The following is a 26,545-nucleotide window of genomic DNA, read 5'->3' on the forward strand; positions in this document are numbered from 1 at the left end:
AATTAACATGTTACTTTTGGACAAACCACAAAATTCGATAGAATTAACTATCTGTGTGTACTGTACCACAAAATTCCAGTATTTTGTTGTTTTTCAACATAATGTTTGCCTTTTAATTATAAATACATACAAAATATAGAGAACGGGGCACATTTGAACATTTTTACAAATCTTTGCACCCGTAACCTCCATTTTGTGCTCCGGTATGAGAAACTGTTAGTATTTGTCAACCATCATGAACCTTGAAACATCGATTTAGGCTAATGTTTCAAAATCTAGTATTTGTTTCTACCGATGGTGCATGTGGACGGGTTGAGAAGGAGTGGTGTGTTTCAGTGGGGGGGGGGGGTGGGGGAGTGGTGGGAGGCACAACGCAGTTCACGGTTACACTGTTAACAGCAATGCTTTTTACTGTTGAATAACGGCATCCGTCAAGATGCCTCAACGAAGCCGCTCTTATCAAAAGGGTGCAGCGTTTTTAAATGTTTAGGTTAGCATAGGGAATTCACTCCCGCCCGGTAGAATTCGATTTAATAGCCAACGCATGTGCTGTAGATGATTTAGTAGTTTAATACAACATATTAATTGATATAATTATATAATTGCGCAACTAATCAGGAAGAGAAGAAAATACTTCATAGCACTGTTGAACAATATTGCAGTCATGGTTACACAAATTGGAATTGAAAGTATAACGTGTATTGTATTAAGTTTAGTAGCGATTACTTAACCAACTGCCTTAAAGCAAATCTTACAGGATAATGTGTTTCAGGGTAAATAGAGAGGGGGGGGGGGGGTTGGGGGGAGAAACAACTTGCAGTATACACTACTTCTATTTACTCTTCACCTAGCTATAGTGACCTCAATTCAAGAAATTGCCAGTTTGTGGCAAGCACCATACGTCATCCTCTGGTATTCTGTCATAAGCCCTTTTTATTATATAACTGTACTATTATTTTATTGCTTCCCATGTATAGCTGACATCGATCCATTTCAAACGTACAGTGATGTCATTCATATAGGGCGTATACAGCCATACCCAGTATTTTGTTTAATAGAATCGAAAGTGTTAAAATCTTCACTTTCTGTGAGAACAGCTGGCAGTTACAACTCTATCGCGGCAACGGTACAAAAACCAAGTATACATATAACATAAAAAAATTTTACCTTTACATAAATGGAATATTCTTAGTCACTGAAGAGGGTGACCATCAATCAACTTTTAAAACGATAATGCTAATATAATATTTGCTCTAGTTGGTTTCAAAAAGTAACTTTGACGTCAAAATCATTTTTTGAATAAAAAATTGAAAGAAAGAAATCTCATCAAACGTTTACCACTTCTATTTTTCATGGATTATCAAAATTGATCTCGTCCTTCAAATCCGTTTGGGAATTTAGTTGGGTATCGATTTTTAGCGACATGCAGTCTATTGTTTCATAGTATCATAGTGTAATCGTAGAATTCATTTATCTAACACGCCCATGTAGGGAATTTGGCAACCAGCATATGGACTTTCTAATTTACGTGCAAAGCCCAATAGACATTTGTAGTTACAGCAATCCGAGGAATAGCCATCGAAGAAAGTGTTATAAATATCCGTCATAAACTTTGTGAAAATGTGAAAGGAAATATTATCTGCTAAAAGATTGTGTCTGCAGGCGTCTTATTATATATTAGTTTTTATATTTCTTCTTCTTTTAACCCCTAATTTACTGATTTTTCTTGTGGAATTTCTGTGACATGGTCCAAAAATGAACAAACGGCCGAACTGGATGTCAATTGGATTATTGTGCTTCATACTAGCATGTTGTGAGTATAAATTAGTTCATTTTCCTAATTATAGCTATAAACATTTATAGTTAAATTTTTAATTTTACTGTTATTGGTTTGTTTTGACATTTATATTAGAGAAACAGAATTGTAGTTTTCGAAATCATATCAAGTGTAAAAAACACGATTGAATTATACGTGGATATATGTCTAATTAGAATACATTCAATCAAATAGAACTCAATTAGAATATAGCTAATCAACTAGGATGCAATTAGGTTACATTCATTCAACTAGGATTCAATAAGGATATTTTCATTCAATGAACATTTTTTTCATTCAAGTAGGATATTGTCATATAACTGGATGTTTTCAATCAGCAATAGGATTCAATTAGGATATGATCATTCAACTAGTAGTCAAGTAAGATATTTTCAATTAACTAGAATTCAATTAGAATATTTCCAATTAAGTAGGGTTCAATTAGGATGATTTAATCAGCTATAGGGTTCAATTAGGATATGATCATTCAACTATAGTAAGATATTTTCATTTCAACTATGATTCAAATTAGAATATTTCCAATCAAACAAGATTCAATTGAGATTTCTTCAATCAATAAGGATTAAGTAAGGATAATTTCAATTAACTAGAATTAAATTATAATATTTCCAATCAAGTAGGGTTCATTTAGGAAGCTTCAATCAGCTAAAGGATTCAATTGGGATATGATCATTCAACTAGTAGTCAAGTTAGATATTTCCAGTCAACTTGTATTCAATTAGAATATTTTCAATCAACTAGGATTCAATTGGGATATCTTCAATCAACAAGGATTAAATAAGGATATTTTCAATTAACTATATAATTCAATTAGAATATTTTACAATCAACTAGGATTCAATTGGGAAGCTTTAATCAGCTAAAGGATTCAATTGGGATATGATCATTAATACTAGTAGTCAAGTAAGATATTTCCAGTCAACTAGGATTCAATTAAAATACTTTCAATCAACTAGGATTCACTTAGATACATTCATTGATCTAGTTTACAATTGGGATATATTCAATCAACAAGGATTAAATAAGGATATTTTCAATTAACTATAGAATTCAATTAGAATATATTTTACAATCAAGTAGATTTCAATTGGGAAACTTCAATTAGCAAGGATTCAATTTGGATATGTTCATTCAACTTGTAGTCAGGTAAGATATTTCCAATCAACTTGGATTCAATTAGAATATTTTCAATCAACTAGGATTCACTTAGATACATTCATTGATCTAGTTTACAATAGGGATATATTCAATCAACAAAGATTACATAAGGATATTTTTAATTAACTGGAATTCAATTAGAATATTTCCAATCACGTAGGATTCAATTCCGATGTTTTTAATCAGCTGGGATTCAATCGGAATATCTTCATTCAAATAGGATTCAGTTGGAATATATTCATTCTACTAGGATTAAGTTAGGATATGTTCAATCAACTTCAATTCAATGAGGATATTTTCAATCAATAAATACGATATATTCTATCAAGCCTTAGTTAAGGTTACGGAACCGATGTTGAGAGAGTTCCAAGAACAAACAGTGTTGAATATTTATATTGTTTTATATTGTAATAATTGATTTGTATCAGTGAGATCCATGTTAAATCATCAGCTATCTGAGTACCATTTTAATGACCGTAAAAGGCAGATATTAAATAACTGGATTCTTTTTCATTTTGTTTTCTAAACTTACCGAGTATTAGTTAAAATAATTTGTTCTGTTCTCAATTTTTTTTAACAAATAAATGAACTTCAATTCTTCTTCGCCTGGGCACTATTAATTGCAATATTTTATATATTTGATAAAAATAGATACTTTTAACTATTACGTCATTATGTGAAACAAAACTTAACTTATCCAGCGAATAACCTCTATTAAGTATTACAAAAACAAGAAAGGATTGACAAAAATCATCAAAACCAACTTGGCTTGCTGATATAGTCTTGTAATAGATAGACATACAATATACAATATAAACGTTAGTTTTTGTGATGAATTAATAATTCCTGTCATACACACAATCATTGGTCAGTGACCTACAAGCACAGATATGTCATCAAAGTCTAGTGGCCTCAGTGATCACTTCTAGACAACAGATACGAACTTTCCAACTTTGATTTGTGTCTGCAAAATTCAATAGGAGGGAAAGGGTGGAGATGAGGGGGAATGGGGAACGGGGGGGGGGGATGTGGGCAAAGCGTTAGGACTCCAGAAGGTGTTAAACCCGGCACCAGCACGGTATTACACCCAAGGACATCCGTAGAACAAGTTATATGCTGCACTAAGTGAGTTAACCAATAGTTCAAATTCATATCGTGGTGACAAAATCCAACCTTTGTTGCACATCAAGACTATGTAACGAAGACGGTTTTATCATGATTTTACACGAAAGGGTTTATGTCCTCATTTACACTAAGGTTTCTTCTTCTTCTTCACTACCTTCTTCTTTGCAGTTCCATTTAAAAGTCTTCAGCAAGTACCTCATGCCAGTAAGTATTAAAGTTGATTTATCATTATGTATTGCTTTATCAATTATTATGTCTCAGAAACAACCGTCCGTAAGCTTTCTGTTGCGACCCAAAATTGTGTCGCGCAAAAGAAAAGAAATGAAAAAATATGGGACCAGAAAGTTCTACAGACATGCATCATGTTTCTTTTTATCTCCGAATCCTAACAATGACACGTAGCATCTTTACACTTATTCCACCTAGTAAACATCATATGTAAGTGATTGTATAAGATGTTTGAACCGACGTCGGCCCATCCCATCCCATCCCCTCTCCGCCACTTATCCATTCTCCACCTTCTCCTCCCCTCTCCTGATATCTCCTCTCCTCTCATCTCCTACTCTCTATTCTCACTCATTCTCTCTCCTCCTCATTTTGTGTTTTCTCCTCCTCTTTGCTCTTCCCCCCCCTTCTCACTCCACCCCCTCCCCCTTCTATCATTTCTACCCCTTCCCTCTCTTCCCTTTCATCTTTCTTCCTCTAATCTCCTTTCTTCCCCCTTTCCAATCTCTGCTCCCCTCTCCGACTCTCCAATCTCCTCGCCTCGCTCGTAAAGATACGTGTTTATATTGAAAATATATAATGTTAATATGATTTTCACCAACAGGAAGGTATCTAGGTTGCTTTGCCGACGACTACTTCCGGATATTGCCCGATTATTCTTGCATGCAAGAAACAGGGCCCGGGGCACGATGTACTGGGTGTTCTGCCCATGTTGAAGGCCAGGAGGAAGGGACGGGCTTGGGGTGCCAGAATAACGCCATGACGGTAGATTTGTGTCTAACTTTATGTTTAGAAAATGGTCACGCTTATGCCGGACTCCAGTCGGGTACAGAGTGTTTCTGTGGTAACGAAGATGCTGTTTATCAGAAGTTGGCCAAGGATGAAACAAAATGTAACGTACAATGCGGGGGAAACCCATCGCAAACCTGCGGCGGAGGCTTCTGGGCCAACGTGTACGACTTAAGTAAGTTTATCTCTCATTTCTTATTCGAAATCAAATATCTTAATAAAGTCGAGGAAAGTACATAACCTAGTAGGCTATCCATGCAGGGGGGCAACCACTATAACGTACCAAGAGGGATTACCACCAATGTTCCATTTTGCCGGCGATTTGTAACAAGGTGTGCCGGTGGAGCGCTGATGTTCTTTGTGTACTAGATTTCTTGCTGTGTGTACGCATACTGTGACATTTTGTAAGATTTTATACATAGACACAGATAGCGTGAATAGAAAATAATGCTGCTGCTTTTTCTGTTTCAAGTGATTTTTCGATTCTGTTGCAAGATCTTCTGCCAAAGGCCGCAACTCTTGCCATTGTGTTATGTATATACGAATAACCGTACTCATATGTTCAATTGATGAACTGAGTGTCTTCTAATATGATATGTATACAAATAAAAATGGTGTCTCTATATGTTTAAGTAAGGAATATCAATGACAGAATCAATTGAAATACATCTCTATTAAAAAGGATGGATTCCTAAATACAACTAGCATTTCCTTTTTATGTTTTTTTTGTTGTTGTCAATTAACCTTTCACCCATGGCATTATCAAAATATGAACTCGAAAATTAATATGAAAAGAAAAGAAAAAAACCCAGATATTTTATATCTGTCTCAATGATATTACACTAACCACTATATAACGCCTGCTTCTTTGATACAATTAGTAAGAGGCTAGCTTCGCCTATTTCTACATATCTAGTTTATATGCTTTGATATTTGATTTGCAATGAAATCAAAAGGTGTTCAGTCCCGAAACCAGAGGGTGTGGGTGAGTTCTTCCCCATCCCCTTCAACCCATTAGCAAAATTATATTACCTAATCTATAGCCCACGTGAATATCAGAATGCACCAAAGTTCATGTCAAGTTCGTTTTGTCTTTCTGTGGAACGCCGTATACACATCCAACATGGGAGTCGGCTTGAACGACCCCAGGACCACACGCCCACGCTTTCTTAGAATCCTGGATTCGTCTCAGATCTTAACATACAAGCTTGCAGGGAGTGTATTTCCATGCTCAAATATTTCCATGAAACGTAGATTGTTTGGGTTTTAAACAGTTGAAATTATGTGATTTTAACTGATAAGCTATAATTTCTATAAATTCTATCATTTTTTGTTGTTGTAGGAAAGAGCTGCATCGTTGATAATCTGGATACTTTCCTCTTTCCAAGCGAAGCGACCAGTTTTAATAATGAACTAGTCATTTTTAATGAGAATCAGAGGCTATCATTTACTTGTCAAACCGGCTATACTTTAAATGGACAGGCGGTAGTCACTTGTCAATCGGATGGCAATTGGTCGCCTGCTATTCCATCTTGCGTAGGTAAGTAAAAACTCACTTTACCCTCCTATTAAATAAAACAGGGCACTTACCGGAGAGAGATAACAATGATGAAAATCTGAGAAAAATGAAATGATATCCACATATAAGATCATCATTGCTTCTCTTTGCTAGCTTTTGTTTAATTTTTTTATTATTATTCAAGAATGTTAATTGGGATGGAACTTAAATGCAAACTTAGTGCACGCTAGGGTTTGCATAAAGTAAGGGTTCTTGATGAATTATCTATGAGGGCCGAGCGAAACATTTGTATGATCTAAGGGCCAGAGAAACCCGAAATGTCACTAAACCTAGATTAAACAATGTGCATGGTAGACTGGTGTAGGTAATCAAGCCTGGGGACTTAAATGTGTTTAATATTGCACCCAACCCCCCCCCCCTTCCCAATATGTGAGAATGTCAAATAATGGTCCCTCATGTACAAGCATCACAAGACATTTTACCGCGACAATTTTATATAATATCATTATATATATATATATATATATATATATCATATTTCCTTAATTAGACATAATCATTGTCTAATTGAACCCTTTGAAATATATGCGCTAGGAAAATCATAGACTTCTGGAAAGTGCTTTAAAATTTTAAGAAATTTAAAGGTCCGAACACTTCATTGGTGTAATAGACATTTCTTTCTTTTTTAGTGTTGGGGCTAGATTTGGCCCATAGTGCCGCCTGTTTTGAACTTCGTAGCGTAGGGGATACCGGGGGGGGGGGGTGGGGGCAATCTACAAAAATTCAACATTTTAACAACTTTATGATTGATTGCAATATCGATCTTATGCAGTAGACATATGTTATGGCTTCAAATAATATGCCAAATATTGTACGACAAATGTGCGGTTTTAACGGTATTAAGGGTGTCTAGTATAATGAAACGAAATCTTCATTTAGGCGAATTGTTTATATGGGGGGTTTTCTTTTTTTTTTCACTTATCTATTTTTTTTTTCCTTACTGTGCTATTGGTCTTACAACTTTTGAAAGTTATAGTGATCAGAACAAGAATTTTGTTAGCTTGTGTATAAATGGATTCAGTACTTGCCCGATTTAACAAAACAAACTCCAATCGAAGTGAAAGTCAAATATTTATATACATTAACGACCACCCTATAAGAGCACTGACTCCTATGTTATCCTTCATCATGCCGTATATGTAAATCTGTAAAACGTTGGATCATGAAAACCTCCTTGAAAATTATTCTGAAAACTTTGAAGACCTATTTACAAATCTCGATTAGAAACTGAAGAAATGATCTTCAGATATGATATATGACTCTTCGTTAATTAGTGTTTGTTTGTGCGGGGAGGGGATGGGTGGAGTGGGAGGGGAGGGGACGGGAGGGGAAGGGGAGGGAGGGAAGGGTGATGATTTTGCCCGAGAAAATCCCTACATTATGAACACGAACCTACCCAACACACGTTAATTTCAGAATACACTTATTACATGATATCACTATATTTTTTTCTGAGTGACGCAGGATGTCAACATTTTATCATCAACGCCCCACCCCCCCCACTCTCATCCTCCCCCATCTAACAACCGGCATCAGTATCAATCATCATAACCACTAACAACATGATCTGTAATCTTGGTATCTGCACATGACTTGGAAATATGTCAGTTTAGTTATGGTATTATGTATGTTAGTTTAGAAATAAAGAACATTCATATATTAATCCTGCACGAGAAATTAAGATGGTTTTATTTGTTAATAAACAGGTGACATTGTTTACTATGTTTTGGAAAACAAGTTTTATGGTTCATTTAAGACCTACATTTTGTAAACCCTATAAGGGTATCCAGGATTTGTCCTTTCAGGGCAGATCCAAGCTGGTTATTGTGAAGTGGTTAATGCAGCAAGCAATGTGAAGTCCAAATAGAAAATTCCGAAAATATTCACATTTGAATTTTGAAAAATCAGCATATTAATTCCCCAGAAAATTAAGTTCTGAAGCCAGGACCACGTCACACAACAGAAAATTCTTGATTTCAGTTTAATTCTATTTTTTTGTTTTGTTTTCAACAGCACCAGCCACTCTTAGCGGTGGTGAGTCTCATTTTCAAGTTTCGCAGAACTGCTTCCCTCAATAACATATTCTCCCTTGATATGTACCGGCTACATAGAGAAACATTCAGTCACGCTCTCGTTATCTGCAAATTTCATGTCATGAACGCCCATTGTAATGACGAGGCTATCAGTGATAGCTTTGTTTTGAGAATAGACAGAATATGTTTTGCATGATGATGATGATGATGATGATGATGATGATGATGATGATGATGATGATGATGATGATGATGATGATGATGATGATGATGATGATGATGATGATGATGATGATGATGATGATGATGATGATGATGATGATGATGATGATGATGATGATGATGATGATGATGATGATGATGATGATGATGATGATGATGATGATGATGATGATGATGATGATGATGATGATGATGATGATTAATAATTATTATTATTATAATTTATTATTATTGTAATTTGGCAGTTACGTGTCCTTCACTCACGCCTCTTACTGATGGCAGTATATCGACGCAACAGACTATTTTTCGATCAGGGGAATTGGCCAGATTTGCATGCAGCACGGGATTTGTTTTACAAGGATCGGCTCTCTTGAGGTGTGACAATACTGGAGAATGGAACCCAAGAGACATGCCATCTTGTGTCGGTAAATCTCTCTCTATTTATTTAGTTTCATGTCTCTATTATTATTTGAATACGTTTTTATATAGTTCATCGTTAGATGTTCCAAACTCAATGTTGCTTCGAATATCAGTTGGAAACCAAGCCAAGCTAAATCTATGGTTGGTATTTTAATCTATTTATAATTATTTCACAGCCATGCAATGTGGTGACCCACCGGTAGTGGCAAATGCAAACATGGTATTAAACAGCTTAGGGAAAAATGTCGGTGGATCTGTCATCTATACATGTAACACCGGCTACAAGTCAAGAATTGAGGTCACTGGACGAGTATGCAGCGAACAATTCGAATGGACCGGTGAAATACCTGTTTGTTCTAAAGGTCAGTCACATATTTATCCTCCACTAATACGAGAACATTATATCAGGCCGTAGTGAATCCGTAGACCCGGTACTCCCAGTACTCCTGGTACTTCCGGTAATCCCAGCACTCCCGGTAGTTCCGGTAGTTCCGATACTCCCGGTACTCCTTTTCTAGTCTCGTTACTTCCGGTACTCCGAGTGCTCCCGGTACTCCGAGTACTCCCGGTTCTCCCAGTACCCCTGGTACTCCTATTCTAGTTTCGGTTCTCCCGGTACTCCCGGTACTCCGAGTACTCCGAGTACTCCGAGTACTCCCGTTTATCCTAGTACTCCTGAAACTCCTATTCTAGTATCGGTACTCCAGGTACTCCGAGTACTCCCGGTACTCCGAGTACTCCCGGAACTCCGAGTACTCCCGGTACTCCGAGTACTCCCGGTACTCCGAGTACTCCTTTTCTAGCGTACTCGTGTACTCGTATACTTGCTATCGTGGATTTGCGCAGTCTCTACCCCGTACAGTTTGGTAATCTAAAAAGGGCTCTATATGCTAATGAACTATTATAAGAATTTGTACTTGTTCTTTGAATATTGTACTCTCACTTGTACTCATATACTATGGTGACATATGATTGTACTCGACATTACAACGTTACTGGGTAGCATCAGGCCATGCAATCATATTCTTCTCACATTTCGCCTTAAACAAGCTGCCAAAGTGTTGACCATCAGAACAGAACAAAACATCTAGGTTTTGAGAACACCAAGAACAATTTGGGTTTACAAGGAAAGGTCACAAACGAGAAAAAAAAAACACTTTCTAATGTAACAAAAAAAGGGGGAATAAGTTGCTTTTAATTATCAATGATTATGAAAAGGTTCAATTCCCCGGGGTTTCTTTTCTCGGGAAAGTGGGTGGCGTACCTCTATACCTCTAGTCTCCCCCCCCCACCTGTCTTATTATGAAAGGGCCATTAGGTATAAACAGAATACGAAAGCATTAACATTTCCAACTTACTTGAAGAAACGTAGATTGTACTTACAGTTGTGAATATGAATATAGTAAACAACAGTGTACAACATTTCATCTGTTGACAAATCATCACAAGTTACACCCCTAGTCCTCCCCACCCTCCCCCCAATCGTCTATTATCTTCCAATCGCCTCTCGCTTACCATTCCCTTATAGGTATTTTCATTCCCTAGATTTCTACTCTACATACCCTATACAATGTTACACTCTACTTGTTGGTATCTGTGACGTCACACTAAGATTATCACAAAAGTGTCATTATTGACAAATTTTAGTCTTGCATAGAGTCTTGTATTGAATCTTGTTTATTGTCAAGTTCATGTTTTGTATATTTTGCTGATTTAACTTTTACAGATGACGGCACTGGTGGAAACACAATAACAGAGGGTCCAGGTGAGAATAAGTAATCATAAATGAGTTATGAATAACATAACATAATATTTAACACGACTGTACCGTCAGCTATGGAACGCGATCCAAACAGCGTCCCGAAAAAGTACTGGTGGATCGCTTGATTCCTTTCATATGCATTTTGCAGAATCTTATAACTCAGTGATATATTTTTTTATTGTAGTAAAGTTTGCTTCATTAAGACATAATTTTTACTAGTTGATTTTATGACTTCTAAGGTTACTGCGACCTGCACCCTCCCCCCCCCCCCCCTTATCGAATACATAGGCATATTTTCATCTACGATATATACCCAAGTAAGTAATACCGAAGTTAGCATCGAGTCAATAGTCCAGGCATAGCTTTGCATAACCCTTGTACTCTGAGCAACGATTCTGAGGGGTGGGTTCTGGTGGACAATTTCTCAATCCTCATAGAATCTCCTTCGTCTTGAGTGGAGCGTGGTGGACAATATTGGCTAAGGCATCGGTCTCCAGGGGTTAGATGGTACATGTGACGTAACTTGTCATTGAGCCTAGTATATAACTGCAGCCGCCAGGAGGAATTGTCTCTGGGACAGGTTATCATTGACCAGGGGTAATATAACGTCTATAAAAAGCTTAGAGACCTATGGCTGGTATAAAGCACTATATAAAAATCCAATATGATGATGATTATTATTATTATTATAAAGTTTTCAGACCGCTGATTTAACACAATTTCAAGTGAATATAATGGTAATGAAAAATACTTGCAAAATGAATATTTTATCAATAATGTATACAACGTCATATGATGTAGTGGTTTCATTACATAAACAATTTAGCTTTAGCGCTGCAGTGAAAAAACACTTCTGTTCGAGAATTGACAAATTTTGATATGGAGTCAACAAACTCCAGTAAACCGTAGTTTGACTTCCATAAACTTTTGATGTAAACACGACAGACTGTATCTTTAAGTCATCGCATTCGGCACGTTTAAATAGTTATAACACTTTGGATTTAATATCGTAATAACGGTTCCAGAGTTACAGAGTCACAGAGTCACAAAGTCTTAGTGACACAGTGTCACAGTTGTCACAATTTCAGATGCCGGTAGATCTGTGAGCGTATCGATCGAATCGTAAATCGCAATGCCTACTTGTTGCTAACAACAATGTTGAAATTAACATACAGACAGACAGACAGACAGACAGACAGACAGACAGACAGACAGACAGACAGACAGACAGACAGACAGACAGATAGATAGATAGATAGATAGATAGATAGATAGATAGATAGATAGATAGATAGATAGATAGATAGATAGATAGATAGATAGATAGATAGATAGATAGATAGATAGATAGATAGATAGATAGATAGATAGATAGATAGATAGATAGATAGATAGATAGATAGATAGATAGATAGATAGATAGATAGATAGATAGATAGATAGATAGATAGATAGATAGATAGATAGATAGATAGATAGATAGATAGATAGATAGATAGATAGATAGATAGATAGATAGATAGATAGATAGATAGATAGATAGATAGATAGATAGATAGATAGATAGATAGATAGATAGATAGATAGATAGATAGATAGATAGATAGATAGATAGATAGATAGATAGATAGATAGATAGATAGATAGATAGATAGATAGATAGATAGATAGATAGATAGATAGATAGATAGATAGATAGATAGATAGATAGATAGATAGATAGATAGATAGATAGATAGATAGATAGATAGATAGATAGATAGATAGATAGATAGATAGATAGATAGATAGATAGATAGATAGATAGATAGATAGATAGATAGATAGATAGATAGATAGATAGATAGATAGATAGATAGATAGATAGATAGATAGATAGATAGATAGATAGATAGATAGATAGATAGATAGATAGATAGATAGATAGATAGATAGATAGATAGATAGATAGATAGATAGATAGATAGATAGATAGATAGATAGATAGATAGATAGATAGATAGATAGATAGATAGATAGATAGATAGATAGATAGATAGATAGATAGATAGATAGATAGATAGATAGATAGATAGATAGATAGATAGATAGATAGATAGATAGATAGATAGATAGATAGATAGATAGATAGATAGATAGATAGATAGATAGATAGATAGATAGATAGATAGATAGATAGATAGATAGATAGATAGATAGATAGATAGATAGATAGATAGATAGATAGATAGATAGATAGATAGATAGATAGATAGATAGATAGATAGATAGATAGATAGATAGATAGATAGATAGATAGATAGATAGATAGATAGATAGATAGAGAGATAGACAGACAGATAGATAGACAGACAGGCAGACAGACAGACAGACAGACAATAAAATATGAAACATACAATACGACATTTTTAAGTAAATGAATTTGCTCTTTCGTTTTACAAGAAATCAAAGTAATAAATTTATTAACGATATGGCGTGTTTTTTGATCTGTTACAGGCGTACTACCCGTGGACAACGGCGGCGACGGAAATGATACGCGTAAGAAACTTTTTAACTTCTTTCTTTGGTTTACTTTAAGCTAGGGGTAGTGTACAAGGTTAAGAGTTGGAGGACTTTGTTCTTGAATGTGAAGAGGGAGACGATAATGGGATAAGGGGATCAGGGGAGGCGGAGGTAAGCTAGAATTTTCAGCGAGGTTATAAACTCAACTTTCTATCTATACATTTTTAGGCTTTATTAAAAACAATTAAACCCTTGATGATCACATGAATAGAAAGCGTTATATTATTCTTAATTTTTGTATGTTTTTTTTTTTGTACGGTGACATGTTATAATCTAATAAATAAAGGTATAAATGTGGATCCATATCGAAAAGTTGTGTGTGCACAAAATTTTCTGTCCCAATATGGTATAGATAACTGTGTTAATTATTTAACATTATAGATATGATGGTTAGCGTACGGTATTCGTAAATTTTGAAGAAAAAACTGGGGGAGGGGTGGGGTGGGGGCGGGCGGGCGGGGAGCGGGGGTAGGGAATGGTTAATATGTTTGGTATTCGTGTGTTTTAACTAAAGAAGCAATCTAGAGCAGCCATCGAGGCATTCCGGGGAGCTATAATGTAAGTAAATTAGCTCACTAAACATACAAAGTAAATCGAAAGTAGCTGTTTTCACGGCAACGGAGAGAAACCGGCAAATATTTCTCTCTGGGAAGGAATCGAGTACATTGAACCTTTGTGTTTTTTTCCTGTAACCCGGTACAATGGATGCCAGCCTGTCGTATAGGTTCTGTACGATATTGACGCAAAGGTTATTTGTGGAATCATACTTCGCATTCGTAATCCCTGAATCTACTTAATCAGGTGCAACATCAGGGGCGGTTGCATGATTAAAAAAAGGAAGAGGTGCAACCTGGACATATTTACCATATGGAGGGGATAGGGTGAGAATGCTCTCCTCCCACAAGAAGAATTCATGTTTCAGACCTGAAATGGTGCATTCTCGGGCATATTTGGCATATATATGTTTAGGTCTGTATTTAGGTTTACACGCAAGGCTGTGCTAATATCTACTCTACAATTTTGTGGGGGTTGAAAAGGGGGTGGGTGAAGGGTGTACACCCATACCTCTGCACCCGCGCATAAACATATTATTTAGCTATATATGTGTATATCGAATATTGGAACTAAATGACGTTGACATTTACATCCCGTTTCTTGAAGTACGTAAAATGTGAGGGCGCTATCACACATTGCTTCTTCTACATGCAAATTCAATTTAGAAAAGAGAAAGGAACGCCTTCACATGAATATGTACAGCTGTTTATTTTCTTTGAAATAATTACTGTGCGTTTCAATGAAAGGTCATTACTTTTTATTAGCAATTTAGGAAAAGTAGTCTAATTTTGTTAAAATAATCAGTTTAATTAGTAGGTATGATTTATAATATTATTATAATAGTAGTGCGTGTAATGAATGAATGCTACAACAAGTCAGATAACAAAAACAACAACAACATGCTGAACCGATAGGTTTATTTGTAACGAAAGAGGAGAACAGGGAAGGAAGTGAAGGGGTCGGGGAGGGCGCCGTGAAGGGGTAGGGGTAGGGGGAAAGGGCATGGCTTGCGAATTGCGACTCTGGTATGTCGACCATCGTAATTTTTACGAAATTTCGACACTTAATCATTTTCGAACATTTGCATCTTAATGTCACCGCTCTTCCTACCGACACAAGTGGTTCCTCTAATATAGGCAGACCTTTCTACGTCATATGTACGTCATGTATCACACGAGGAGATAAGAATTAACATTTCTTTTATTTATGTTATTTTATTAGAGACGTCTGTGCCTGCTCTGGTCTGGATTCTTATCGTCATCGTTATTATTTGTCTAATCATATTCCTCGCAGGATGCATCGTCATAAGAACGTAGGTCAAAGTTCACATGCATAAATTATGGCAACATCTCACCGAGAAATGAGAAAAGTGGAAGAAATGATATAGCATTTGGAACATATCTTCTGTCCGATGACGTGATACGAATGTCTCGTTCAACAGGCAGTGCATCATTTAAACCCTCTTAAAAAAAAAACAAAGACAAAAAAAATCATCCAATCGCCATTGGCTATTTCTTTCACTTTTGTCATTTCTCCGCAAAAATTATGACACCACACCCCTAAATTCATGATCAGCTATATTCCCAAATCTTGTCGTCAAAAAATACCAGAAGTATTCTGTTATTAAATAAAAGTAAAATGTTCTGCGTAGGACATGAATAAATCGGTAAAAAGGAATGCATACCGATATTAGGCGCTCAAAACATAATCTCGCTTACTTATAACTTCCATCAGAGTAACAATATGCCTGAAGTTTTACTTTCATATTAGACGGAGTCTGACAGATATTTTTAATAGCCGATTTCTGCCAAGGGAAAATGGTCAACATGATAAGGGTGCCGTGTCATAACTTCAAATACCGGTGGGCGTTTATTTATCTTAATATCATCTACTTCTTAACATCATATTTTCTCTTCCCCCCTCTCAGAGGGTCCCACTTCAATATTTTGGATCCTCCTCATATTTGGGATTATCGCGATTACGATTTTACTGATCGGTTGTATCGCGGTGCGAAGCTGCAGCGAACAGGAGAGAAAGAAGCCACAGACCAGCTCGATTTTAGTGGTCCCTGCCGAAGACATGAGTCCGGAATACCCTTCATTCGGTGACATAAACAGCGGCGATGAACGTATCTACGAGGAACGGACTTATAACTACAACGATGGTTATAGCTCAGGTTCTAACGGTTACGAAGGCCATAAGTAACCATTCTCTAACGTCAAGAAAGAACCACACGTCATCCAGTGACGTCATCCAGTGACGTCATCCAGTGACGTCATCCAGTGACGTCATCCAGTGACGTCATCCAGTGACGTCATATGGTGACGACCTTAGTTTTTAGTCACTACATTGCCATTACCAAAGCTATACTCGTATACACGAATCTTAACCGCTGTAAGTAGAGGAGAATAAACCCAAACATCCAGTCTTTTTAAATTCCTATAATTTAACCTGCTCGAACTCCGCTGTACATGATATGAAGTTTTAACTTTTAAAGGTGGAAATGTTAGCATTGCACCAATCACGTTCGATGGTGTCAGCTACGAAATTCTTACGACACAGTGATCTTTATGGAGTATTGTACCGTGCGACCTCGATCAAATATTACGTACCATCAGACATCTTCACGCTTAGTTTTGTATATGGATCAACGCAGAACGCATTATAACGTCCCAACGCGCTTTATTCTATAAGAAGAAATGGCAGAACTCAACACGACGCCTCTGCGGATACGTGTCAATTGATATGGATTTTATACAGAGAACTACAGTACGTACAGACGTCTATATACGTTTCATTATATATAATGAACACCTCACGGCGATGAAGAACACAGTGCTTAGGCTATACATATATCGTATCATATGCACAGAAGACTACATTCAACAAAGAACCAGCATAATGCTCACAAATGGATCCGTTTTCCGGCTGCAACTTTTTTTCCTTCTACAATGTGTATTTTCAAATTTGACGTTCCCATAAAACTTGCCTTTTGTCAATTATTGTTGAAACGTTGTTTAGCTTGCTAAATATGTATATGCTATTATGAGAACGCTCCACGACCGTTGCATAGCAACGTTAAAGAATCGAGGCAGTTAATTCCTTAGTTTCAATGCTCAACGTAAGGCGTACTTTATTTCAGAAAGTTTGCTTAGATTCCTTAACGTGATAGACTAATACGCGAAATAAAGTAACAAAAATTGTGAAATCAGAAATTTAGTTTAAAAAAAAGCATAGATATGATTTATATATTGGTTTAATGTAGAACCAAAGCAGCTTGACTTTCGTTAAGCCATATTTATATTATTTCTTTTGTGTGCTTAATTTGTTTTTGTTTTGGTAGGCCTATATGTTTAAAGCTTATAGTATTAACCCTTCTTCAAGGTGACAGTATATGGAGAACATTGTATACGCTTGAGTTCAAAATATAAGATTACATAATGGTTAAAAACAAAATTCCGAAATTTTAGAAATGAAAAATTCAACTTGAATAAAGGTGGCATTTGCAAAGCTTAAAGTTATTTCATTTTTGCTTTCAAAACTAAAAATAACTGTCCTTATCATCTTGAATTGTCTGTGAATACATTTGGAATTTGTGATTGCCCTGTTTGGATTCTTAAAGTGTTACCTAAGTATCTTATAGGAAGTGTGCATGGTTGCGAGCATACATGGTTGGAAGCATACTGGTTGCGAGCCTCAAAGGACTTTCATACCGAAAACAAATATGATTAGCCCCCTCTGTTACCTACTTGATGAATGTACACTCGGCCTTTAATTGTAAACTTTAAGTTCTTTCTGAGTAAAATAAACGAAATATTTACGATTGTTCCTGTTACAATTATTATTATTATTATTGAGTACTTGTTTTTAGTATTGAAATATCTGTTTAGAATATTTACGTTCTTAAGCTTCTGATTTTTGTGGTTGTTAAATGTATTGTCATATTTCTAGGGATTATTAGCAACAACGCCGATGATGATATTGTTCGAATATATGTAGTGTTTTATTCACTTTGACGCCTCTATTTAAAAAAATATTAACCAAAATATCAAACAGTATATTTCTCAAAATTCGTGATATATTCGTATTAAAAATTTGATGTAACTGAGATGGAAGAAATGTCAAACCTCTTTCTTGTAGACTGTTTAGGGTGGCACTATAAATTTAGAAGTACTGTAACGTACGTGTTGGCAAGGCAATGAGATGGGTTTTTTTTTTCAAATGCGTAAAAAAAAAAATTATCTTTCTATTTTCCTAATTGACTCAAAATGTAGCATTTTAAAGAAATGTCGTTTAATACGGAACATAATGTAGTGTATTGTTGGCATTTCTATTATTGTCAAAAATAACTTTGGAAAAATATATTCAGTTGATTATAAAAATGAACATATGTCTGACTGTCTTTTTTTTGTCTGCTTATGTTTCAGCGGTTCTTCCTCCGGTCCTCGCGATTATAAACATCGAGACCCTTACATCAGTGACGGTATCGTGGTTACTAGAGATGGCGATAAACGGAGAGATCAATCAATGAACCACCACCATATTCCAGCCACCACAGGGACCGCTTTCGTTGGTCCCGCCGGTACTACCGTTCCACGTCGCGATCCTGAAATCGGTATACCAGCAGAGAACTATAGCAGTCGGGCAACATCGGTTGCATCCGGTACCCTTCGCGGTAATCAGGGTTTGGATCTCACCGAGACTGACGCAGACAGGTACATCGATTCACTGTTCGATATCGAGGGTTTGGAAACAAATAATAACGCAAATAATGACGAGGTGATTGGCCCCTACCATCCAACGATGGGTGGTTTTGGTACCCCATCGAGAGGGCCGAGCCCATTCCATCACCCAGAGGATGACGATTACCCCCCTCCCCCACCCGAAGCGCACCAGTATCACGATTTAGAGCGACAGCGGTTAGATACACCGCCGCAACAAGGTATATACGCTGACACCCCCGGAGGACGAGGCATGGACCTACCGGCACACTCAGGTCCCTCTGGGTCAGGATCGAAGAATATGTACCTCCCTCCCTCCCACGGTTACCCCTCTGTATCGGACCCAAATAATGCACCCAGTCCAGCCCCATCGGAGGACAAATCTACGCAAAATCCAGAGAAAGAATTTCTCGACGAGGTGGACGACTTTTTCGATGGAGTTAATAATAAGATCGATAATTGTATGATGCAGTAAAACCGATATCGCAAAAACACCGTGAACTTGAACACCGGATACAAACACACCGTAAATATCGTTACACCCGTTGTGGTTTCATAAAAAGCTTGGTGATCAAGATGGTTCTGCTAAGGCTAGAATGTCACCCAAGGCAGCCACATGAAAGAGAAACTTATGCATGCATTCAAGTCAAGTTAACGACTTCTACCGAGCAAGGCACTTTAGTCCGGTGTGGTTGTTATCATCACCATCAAGATTGGATGTGGTTTCTCTTCAGCCTGTTAAAAAACAAAACCGACACTAACCGATCGTTGTCTATGACACAGATATTTGTTAGCGTGGTATGTTGTAGAGAAATGATTATTTCGGATACACGGAAGCAGATCGATTATACAGGTAGTATGAGCCACTCAGAATAACGTGGATATCGGTAAATCGCTGCTGGGACATTTGAAGGTAATTTTTAGTCCTGGTCAAGAACGCATGTTTATTGAGTAAAGGGGTTCTAGAAAGTATATGCACCACATTTAACCAAATAAATATGAAAATGAAAAAGTTACAACTCCTTTTAACAACATATTCTTAGGTCGGGCAATATAAAACTTTGATTTTCTTTTCTTTTCACTTAATTTATGGGTTTTGTATTTTGGAATATCAACTAATGTTGTTTCTACTTGAAGGTCAAATGTTGCTTTCAAATGGTTATTGAAAAAATTAGGAAATCTACCGACATGATAAAAATACAAAAATGCGAGGGAACTTGATACACTTCACAGGGCATGAGTCGCCATGATGATCACGTGATCACAGTTATGATATCAGAGGATTGCGATTCAGACTATGGGATAAATTTACCATGGTGCCCTAAAGAATAAACTCCCCCCCCCCCCATCCCCTTATAAGATTTTAAGAGTCATGTGAATTTACTACATCAGACAAAAAAACAAATGTTTATAACTTTCGTTTATGTTGTCATGGTAACATACACCCTTAATTGTTACTTTTTGGGGGTAACTGAGATGATTAGTGTATATACTGTCATGGAAAAATTTGAAAAAAATATTTACATTTTAGAACAAAATTGTAGATATTTGATGTCTATTGTTTTATACTATAGTAGAGTTATTCAAATGAAGTTTTAAAATCTATCTTTCTCTTTTCATGAAGACATTTATAGCCAATCGGCAACATTGATCTTTAAAACTTTAGACAAGATATAAGGATATTAGGGAGGCTTGGAAGCAGAGAGGAGAACAAATTCGAAATTGTTGGCAACACAAATTGACTTAACCGATGTCAAGTTTCTTGGTGGAGTCCGTTTGATGTTGTTAAATGAAAAAAACAACCATTACGTTTCGGAATATAGCTGAAATTTACTCAATTTTCCAAAACATGAATGAACCCAAATATAGACCAACATATAGGCTTGGCCGGCTGATAACGAAGTCCAGAGATCTCTTGCACTTTTATCCAACCAAATGTGCCAATCATGTGCAGTCAAAATATGGTATTCAGATTATGAGAAAGAGTAAACATTATTCCACGGGTGTTTCAATTTATCGCAGGGCTGGGAGGGTGTGTGTAGGTAGTGGATGGGGGCGTGGTAGTTTCTAGTTTTCGATTCATCTAAGATTTTTCTTGGGTTTCAAAGTAAGTCCGGTAGATTAAGAAAATTGGAAGAGTGGATTAAGTTTGTGAACATGAGAATGAAATGTTTATATGAAAGACGAAATATGGAATAACTGTGTTACACTGGTTTTAGAAATTACTTAAATGAATTCATTATTTAATTACGAAGATATATTATACGTCTCTTTCCCTTCAAACTATCTATTTATCCCGTTTCATAGTATTATGCATAAATTGCTATTATAAATTGATTTTTCTAGAACAAAATTAGTCGAAACGAGAAGATTCTCTAGACTTTCATGCAATAAATGTACATTTTTTTTTCCATCTTTGACAAATAAAGAAAAAAGAAAGTCAAAACGTATAGTATTGACACGTTTTCATAGAAATATGCGTCCTAATCAATTATTCTGTTAGTGTTTCTTAATTCTTATTTAAATATGTAGTAGATATTGTGGTGGATTTTAACAGTCATGTAAAATCTGCAAATACGCTAGAAATTAAGAATATTCTCAAATAAATGTCCCAGAATAATTGTCATAACTTCCAGGACGAATATAGTTAGAAAGTGTTAGCAGACTAAAATGTTGGATTAATACCAATGTTTTTAGAGAGGTGATTCAATTTGTACCTCGAGGACGACTTGAAGGGGCGTACTGTGGTTCAAATTGTAATAGAATATTGACTTGTTCAAGAGTTTGCGTATGATGTTGATAACTATAATGAAAACTGTCTCTTTAAAAATGTTTCATTCAATATTGGTTTAGATTTAGCAAAGCCATCAAGAACATTAACTTGTTCGAAACTTTGTCCCAAATATGAATGAATTTTAGTCTTTTTTGTAACAGTAATCAAGTTTGAGTATTTATATGCATCAACATAGAAAAAGGTTATAACTCACAACTGATGACGTAATTAGTGAGAGTGAGTGGAAGAGAGAAGGACACCAAATAATTAATACTGTTTATAGTATAGTAATTGATAGTAAAGCATAGTGTATATAACGTACTGTGTTTCTTAATGCTGGTTTTACACTTGGACGTATAGTAAGTATTTACTGGGACGATGTGGCGAACTACACACACATGGTTAATAGAATACGAACAAATAAGGCTGGAAGTCCTCCCTCCTTACCAGCCCCCCCCCACCCCCTCGTCCCCAGGGGCTACGATGGGCACGTCTGGTTCCGACGCATGCTACATATTTGCTTCTTGAAAACGAAATTTCGATTCGTTTGTCACGTCTGTCACGGATCGACTATGGAGTACGTGGTTCATCTGTATATAAGATGTTGTTTGTAAAGAGCGCCCTCGGAAATATAACCTACACTAACTGGGTGGTTCCAATGCACCAACATAATTTTACGATCCTATGTGAGGTGCAGATGCTTTATGACGTCAGACAAATAAGAACATTCACGATGTATTCGATGGTACAAAATTAGTCTGTTTCATTGCAGGATTATTGTCTTATCATAGCATTACGGACTCGGCCTTTTGGCTAAGATCATGTGTAGTATCTGTTCCCTTTCGAGGGGAATCGTGATACTCACCTCACGATGATCACACAGTCACAGTCTCGATGCAAGGGGACTGGTGTCGAGAGCGGATCAGTCGTTCGGTTGTTTGGTTCTTCGTGCCCAGGTTCTTTCCTGGGTGACTTTTCTTAAAACGTAGCATTACGGACTCTGACCTCACACACTATAAACTATCACATAATATGGCATATTACACTATGGCAGTCACAACAAATGGTCACGTGCATTCGCCGAAAACCTGCCAAAACATGAATAAAATACAATAAATTGAAATTGAAATCAAAAAATAATTGTTAATATATGTGTTAGTGCCATCTAGTGACAAGTATACATGCAACTTACGCATTCATTTCGTCATGCGATCAGTTGGATAATCACACTCGTAAGAAACTAACCGTATAGAAGTAGCTGTGTAACTTGGATAACCAAATAATTTTACTCATCGCCGGGTTCACTAAACATTACCTGAGTCACGGTCTTGTAGACATACGAAGTTTATTAGTATTTGGTTTAAAACGTTAGCATGTATTGTCTCAGCATTAGACTGTGTCATTATGTCTCAACTATAGACATACTACAATGCATAGAATACAAACACACTAAGGAGTGCAGGCTACAATTAGTATGCCAACTATTTTAGTTGGCGCGCATTGATATTATTCTTATAATGTGAGAGGTGGCACATGAACAAACTGGAACATAGATTTTACCAGCTCAGGGATCAACTGAAAGCTATGGGTCCTTTAAATCAAACCAATATTTGGCGCCATGGACGAAACTAGCACCTTTCGCGACTCCAGAGGAAATATGTGTCTCCAGTCGCTAAACTTGGTGACGTCTTCGGCGCTTCTGACCCAGCAGCCAATCAGCTCCGCCGAAACGATAGGCTGCTGGTAAGCCCATTCTTCTCAGGTTGGAAATACCTCTGGCTCGGTAATTAATACAAATAATAATCAGCAGTTATTTTTACGACGCATAAGCGACCACAAATGTGGGAGAAGCCTGGAAGGGCTTATGGATTACAACTTACACGTCGGGTGGCTTCCAATTCAACATTTTAACTCAAATTTGGAATCTTTTCAATTTAGAAAGTCATTTCAGGTGGGAAAACAGTATAGATTGCTCTTGGATGAAAACCGGCCACCTTACTATGACCCGGCCGGGTAATGAACTAAGCATCATTGCTTCAAACGCCACCGCATTTATCCACTCGGCCACAGCACCGGTAAAATGGCGCTATGTTAGTGAAAAAAAACATGCTATAGCCTATACCACATAATGGACATATCTATTAAGACGTATGTCTACTCTCAACGTGAAATGGATTTTATTATTTATATGATATTGATTTAAGTACGCTCGCATTATCGAATTTATTATCCGGTAATTATTGATTAGTATTTCTGGTCCCATCGAAGAAAAGGAATTGCCTTCGAAACCATGATTGTCGTGGCTAACGCTATAGGCCTCGTTATACCATTTAATGGAAAATATGTTCATAAACCATCCTTAACGCATCACCTATAGGACGACTAGTCTACTGCAAGGGCTATATACAGAAGTGACTCAACAGGACGATTTTCTTCTGAGGCAGAGTAAAACAAAGACAGAGAAAACCAGTTCTTTGTTTTAAAACCTTTTTTTTAAACCCCTTTTTTTTAAACCATAGGAGTGTTAGCTCAGTGGATAACGCCGGTACCCCCTTTCAATCATAAGGTCCCCGTTTCGAGTCACTACCAGATTAATGTATGTCGTCCGGTTACAGAGTTGTTGACAATTGACAATTCATAATCATGGACGTTAAATATGAATGTAAGAGACTGACTTCGGTCAGCTTGTGGCTTTGATAAGCCAATGATGGCTTCTTCGCGAGTTCCTGCCTGCAGGAGGATCTAATATACATACATACATTTTTTGTCTGCCACTGAAAAAGATCCTGTACGGTTTGAAACGTCTATGCCCTCTAACATTCACATGTTCTTACAGGTAACCCGCCATGCCCTCTCACATTCATATGTTCTTACAGGTAGCCCGCCATGCCCTCTAACATTCATATGTTCTTACAGGTAGCCCGCCATGCCTTCTCACATTCATATGTTCTTACAGGTAGCGCGTAATGCTCTTTCACATTCATATGTTCTTACAGGTAACCCGCCAGACCCTCTCACATTCATATGTTCTTACAGGTAGCCCGCCATGCCCTCTCACATTCATATGTTCTTACAGGTAACCCGCCATGCCCTCTCACATTCATATGTTCTTACAGGTAGCCCGCCATGCCCTCTCAAATGTTCTTACAGGTAGCCCGCCATCATCCTCTCACATTCATATGTTCTTACAGGTAGCGCGTAATGCTCTTTCACATTCATATGTTCTTACAGGTAGTCCGCCATGCCCTCTCACATTCATATGTTCTTACAGGTAACCCGCCATGCCCTCTCACATTCACATGTTCTTACAGGTAGCCCGCCAGCGAATATTTTTTCCCCAAACTGAACTGACACTGAAATTATTTCCTCGATTCTGATTGGCTGATCAAAACCGGAATGGTAGTCGGCGTTTATGAATGAATGTATGTGACACTGTTAGTGTTGATCATACCAATCCTCATGGGCCGCATCATGTCAAAAATACGTGTGTAGGCCTTATACAGGCTAAGTTAAAGTCTGTAGGCCTACGTGTGCCTTCATGTAGATACAATGTGAGGCTTCCAGTTATCAAGAGCTACTACAAGGGCGGTAGGGCCTATATTAGTGAATTTGAGATCTCGAACTAGTACGAATACGTATATACGGTTAATGCAGGCCTACTACTGTATGTCACCATGTATAAGAACTTCTAATTGTGCAGGTAAACATATGTGGTTACGTACGTATAGGTTATAATGCTATATACAACTAGTTAACAAGTCAAAAGACACAGACATATCGTCAAATGCCATGTTTGTGTACACTCACTGGCTGACACACACTCGCTCGCGCGTCTTCATGGCCACTACATATTCGACTAGGCCTATCATGATTCATTGACTGAATACATTTTGAATTTATGATTATAAAACTAAAAGTATCGCAACCAAACGCCACGGTACATATGTACATCGGCTACATGTATACAATTACAAATGCACTGTGTGTTATTGTGTTGTATACTATACACAGTACAATAGGCTACATTACATGTATGTGTTGTGTAGAGCGGAGTCAAGCGAGTAAACAAACGAACGAGGACTGCCTATAATGGGCGCAGTAGTTGGGAATAGTTGCTTCACTCTATACTTTCGTTCAAATATACCTACTAAAACTTCTGGAAAGTTGCTAATGTTAATATCTTGAATTTGAATGTGTTGATCATACTGATATCGACAGATTATGGAGGATCCATGTTGAAAACTAAAGTATATCACGTGCTCGCTGATAACCAATCAGAATCGAGGAAATAATTTCAGTGTCAGTTCAGTTTGGGAAAAAAATATTCGCAGCCCGCCATGCCCTCTCACATTCATATGTTCTTACAGGTAGCCCGCCATGCCCTCTCACATTCATATGTTCTTACAGGTAACCCGTGATGCTCTTTCACAATCATATGTTTTGAAAGCCCGTCATGCCTTCTTACATTCAAATAGTTTTAAAGAGAGCCTACCATAAGAATAATTTCCGCCCGCTACGGTATTACCAATCTTTGATAAGACTGCTTGAAAACTGTATCCATTTATTAAAGGACCATTCCATTGCATTAATATCTGATTGGAGAGTCCGCGGTACCCTCATTATTTCCCTTTGCACTTCAAACGACTTAAATCAAGTCGAGTGATGACGCGTTTAGACACATTCCTCTATCCAATAAATTGGTTTTATTTGTTATACAAACTATACAATAGAGTCCTGCCGCATACATTGAATAGCATCCTCACCCACTTTATGGAACCCCGTCA

At 37.0% G+C, this 26,545-nt stretch overlaps 1 protein-coding gene across 1 annotated transcript; it reads left to right on the forward strand.

Annotated features, from left to right (window-relative positions):
- The first annotated feature begins 1,333 nt into the window (after positions 1 to 1,333).
- Positions 1,334 to 21,465, forward strand: LOC139974043 (uncharacterized). Its single transcript, XM_071980958.1, has 11 exons — positions 1,334 to 1,813; positions 4,289 to 4,324; positions 4,950 to 5,309; positions 6,477 to 6,674; positions 8,727 to 8,747; positions 9,214 to 9,393; positions 9,565 to 9,750; positions 11,115 to 11,153; positions 13,647 to 13,688; positions 15,489 to 15,579; positions 18,695 to 21,465. The coding sequence occupies exons 1-11, from the start codon at positions 1,756 to 1,758 to the stop codon at positions 19,461 to 19,463; spliced, it is 1,980 nt and encodes a 659-aa protein (XP_071837059.1). The 5' UTR covers positions 1,334 to 1,755; the 3' UTR covers positions 19,464 to 21,465.
- The last annotated feature ends 5,080 nt before the right edge of the window (positions 21,466 to 26,545 follow it).

Source organism: Apostichopus japonicus, chromosome 9 (genome assembly GCF_037975245.1).
Source record: "Apostichopus japonicus isolate 1M-3 chromosome 9, ASM3797524v1, whole genome shotgun sequence".
Taxonomy (NCBI): Eukaryota; Metazoa; Echinodermata; class Holothuroidea; order Aspidochirotida; family Stichopodidae; genus Apostichopus; species Apostichopus japonicus.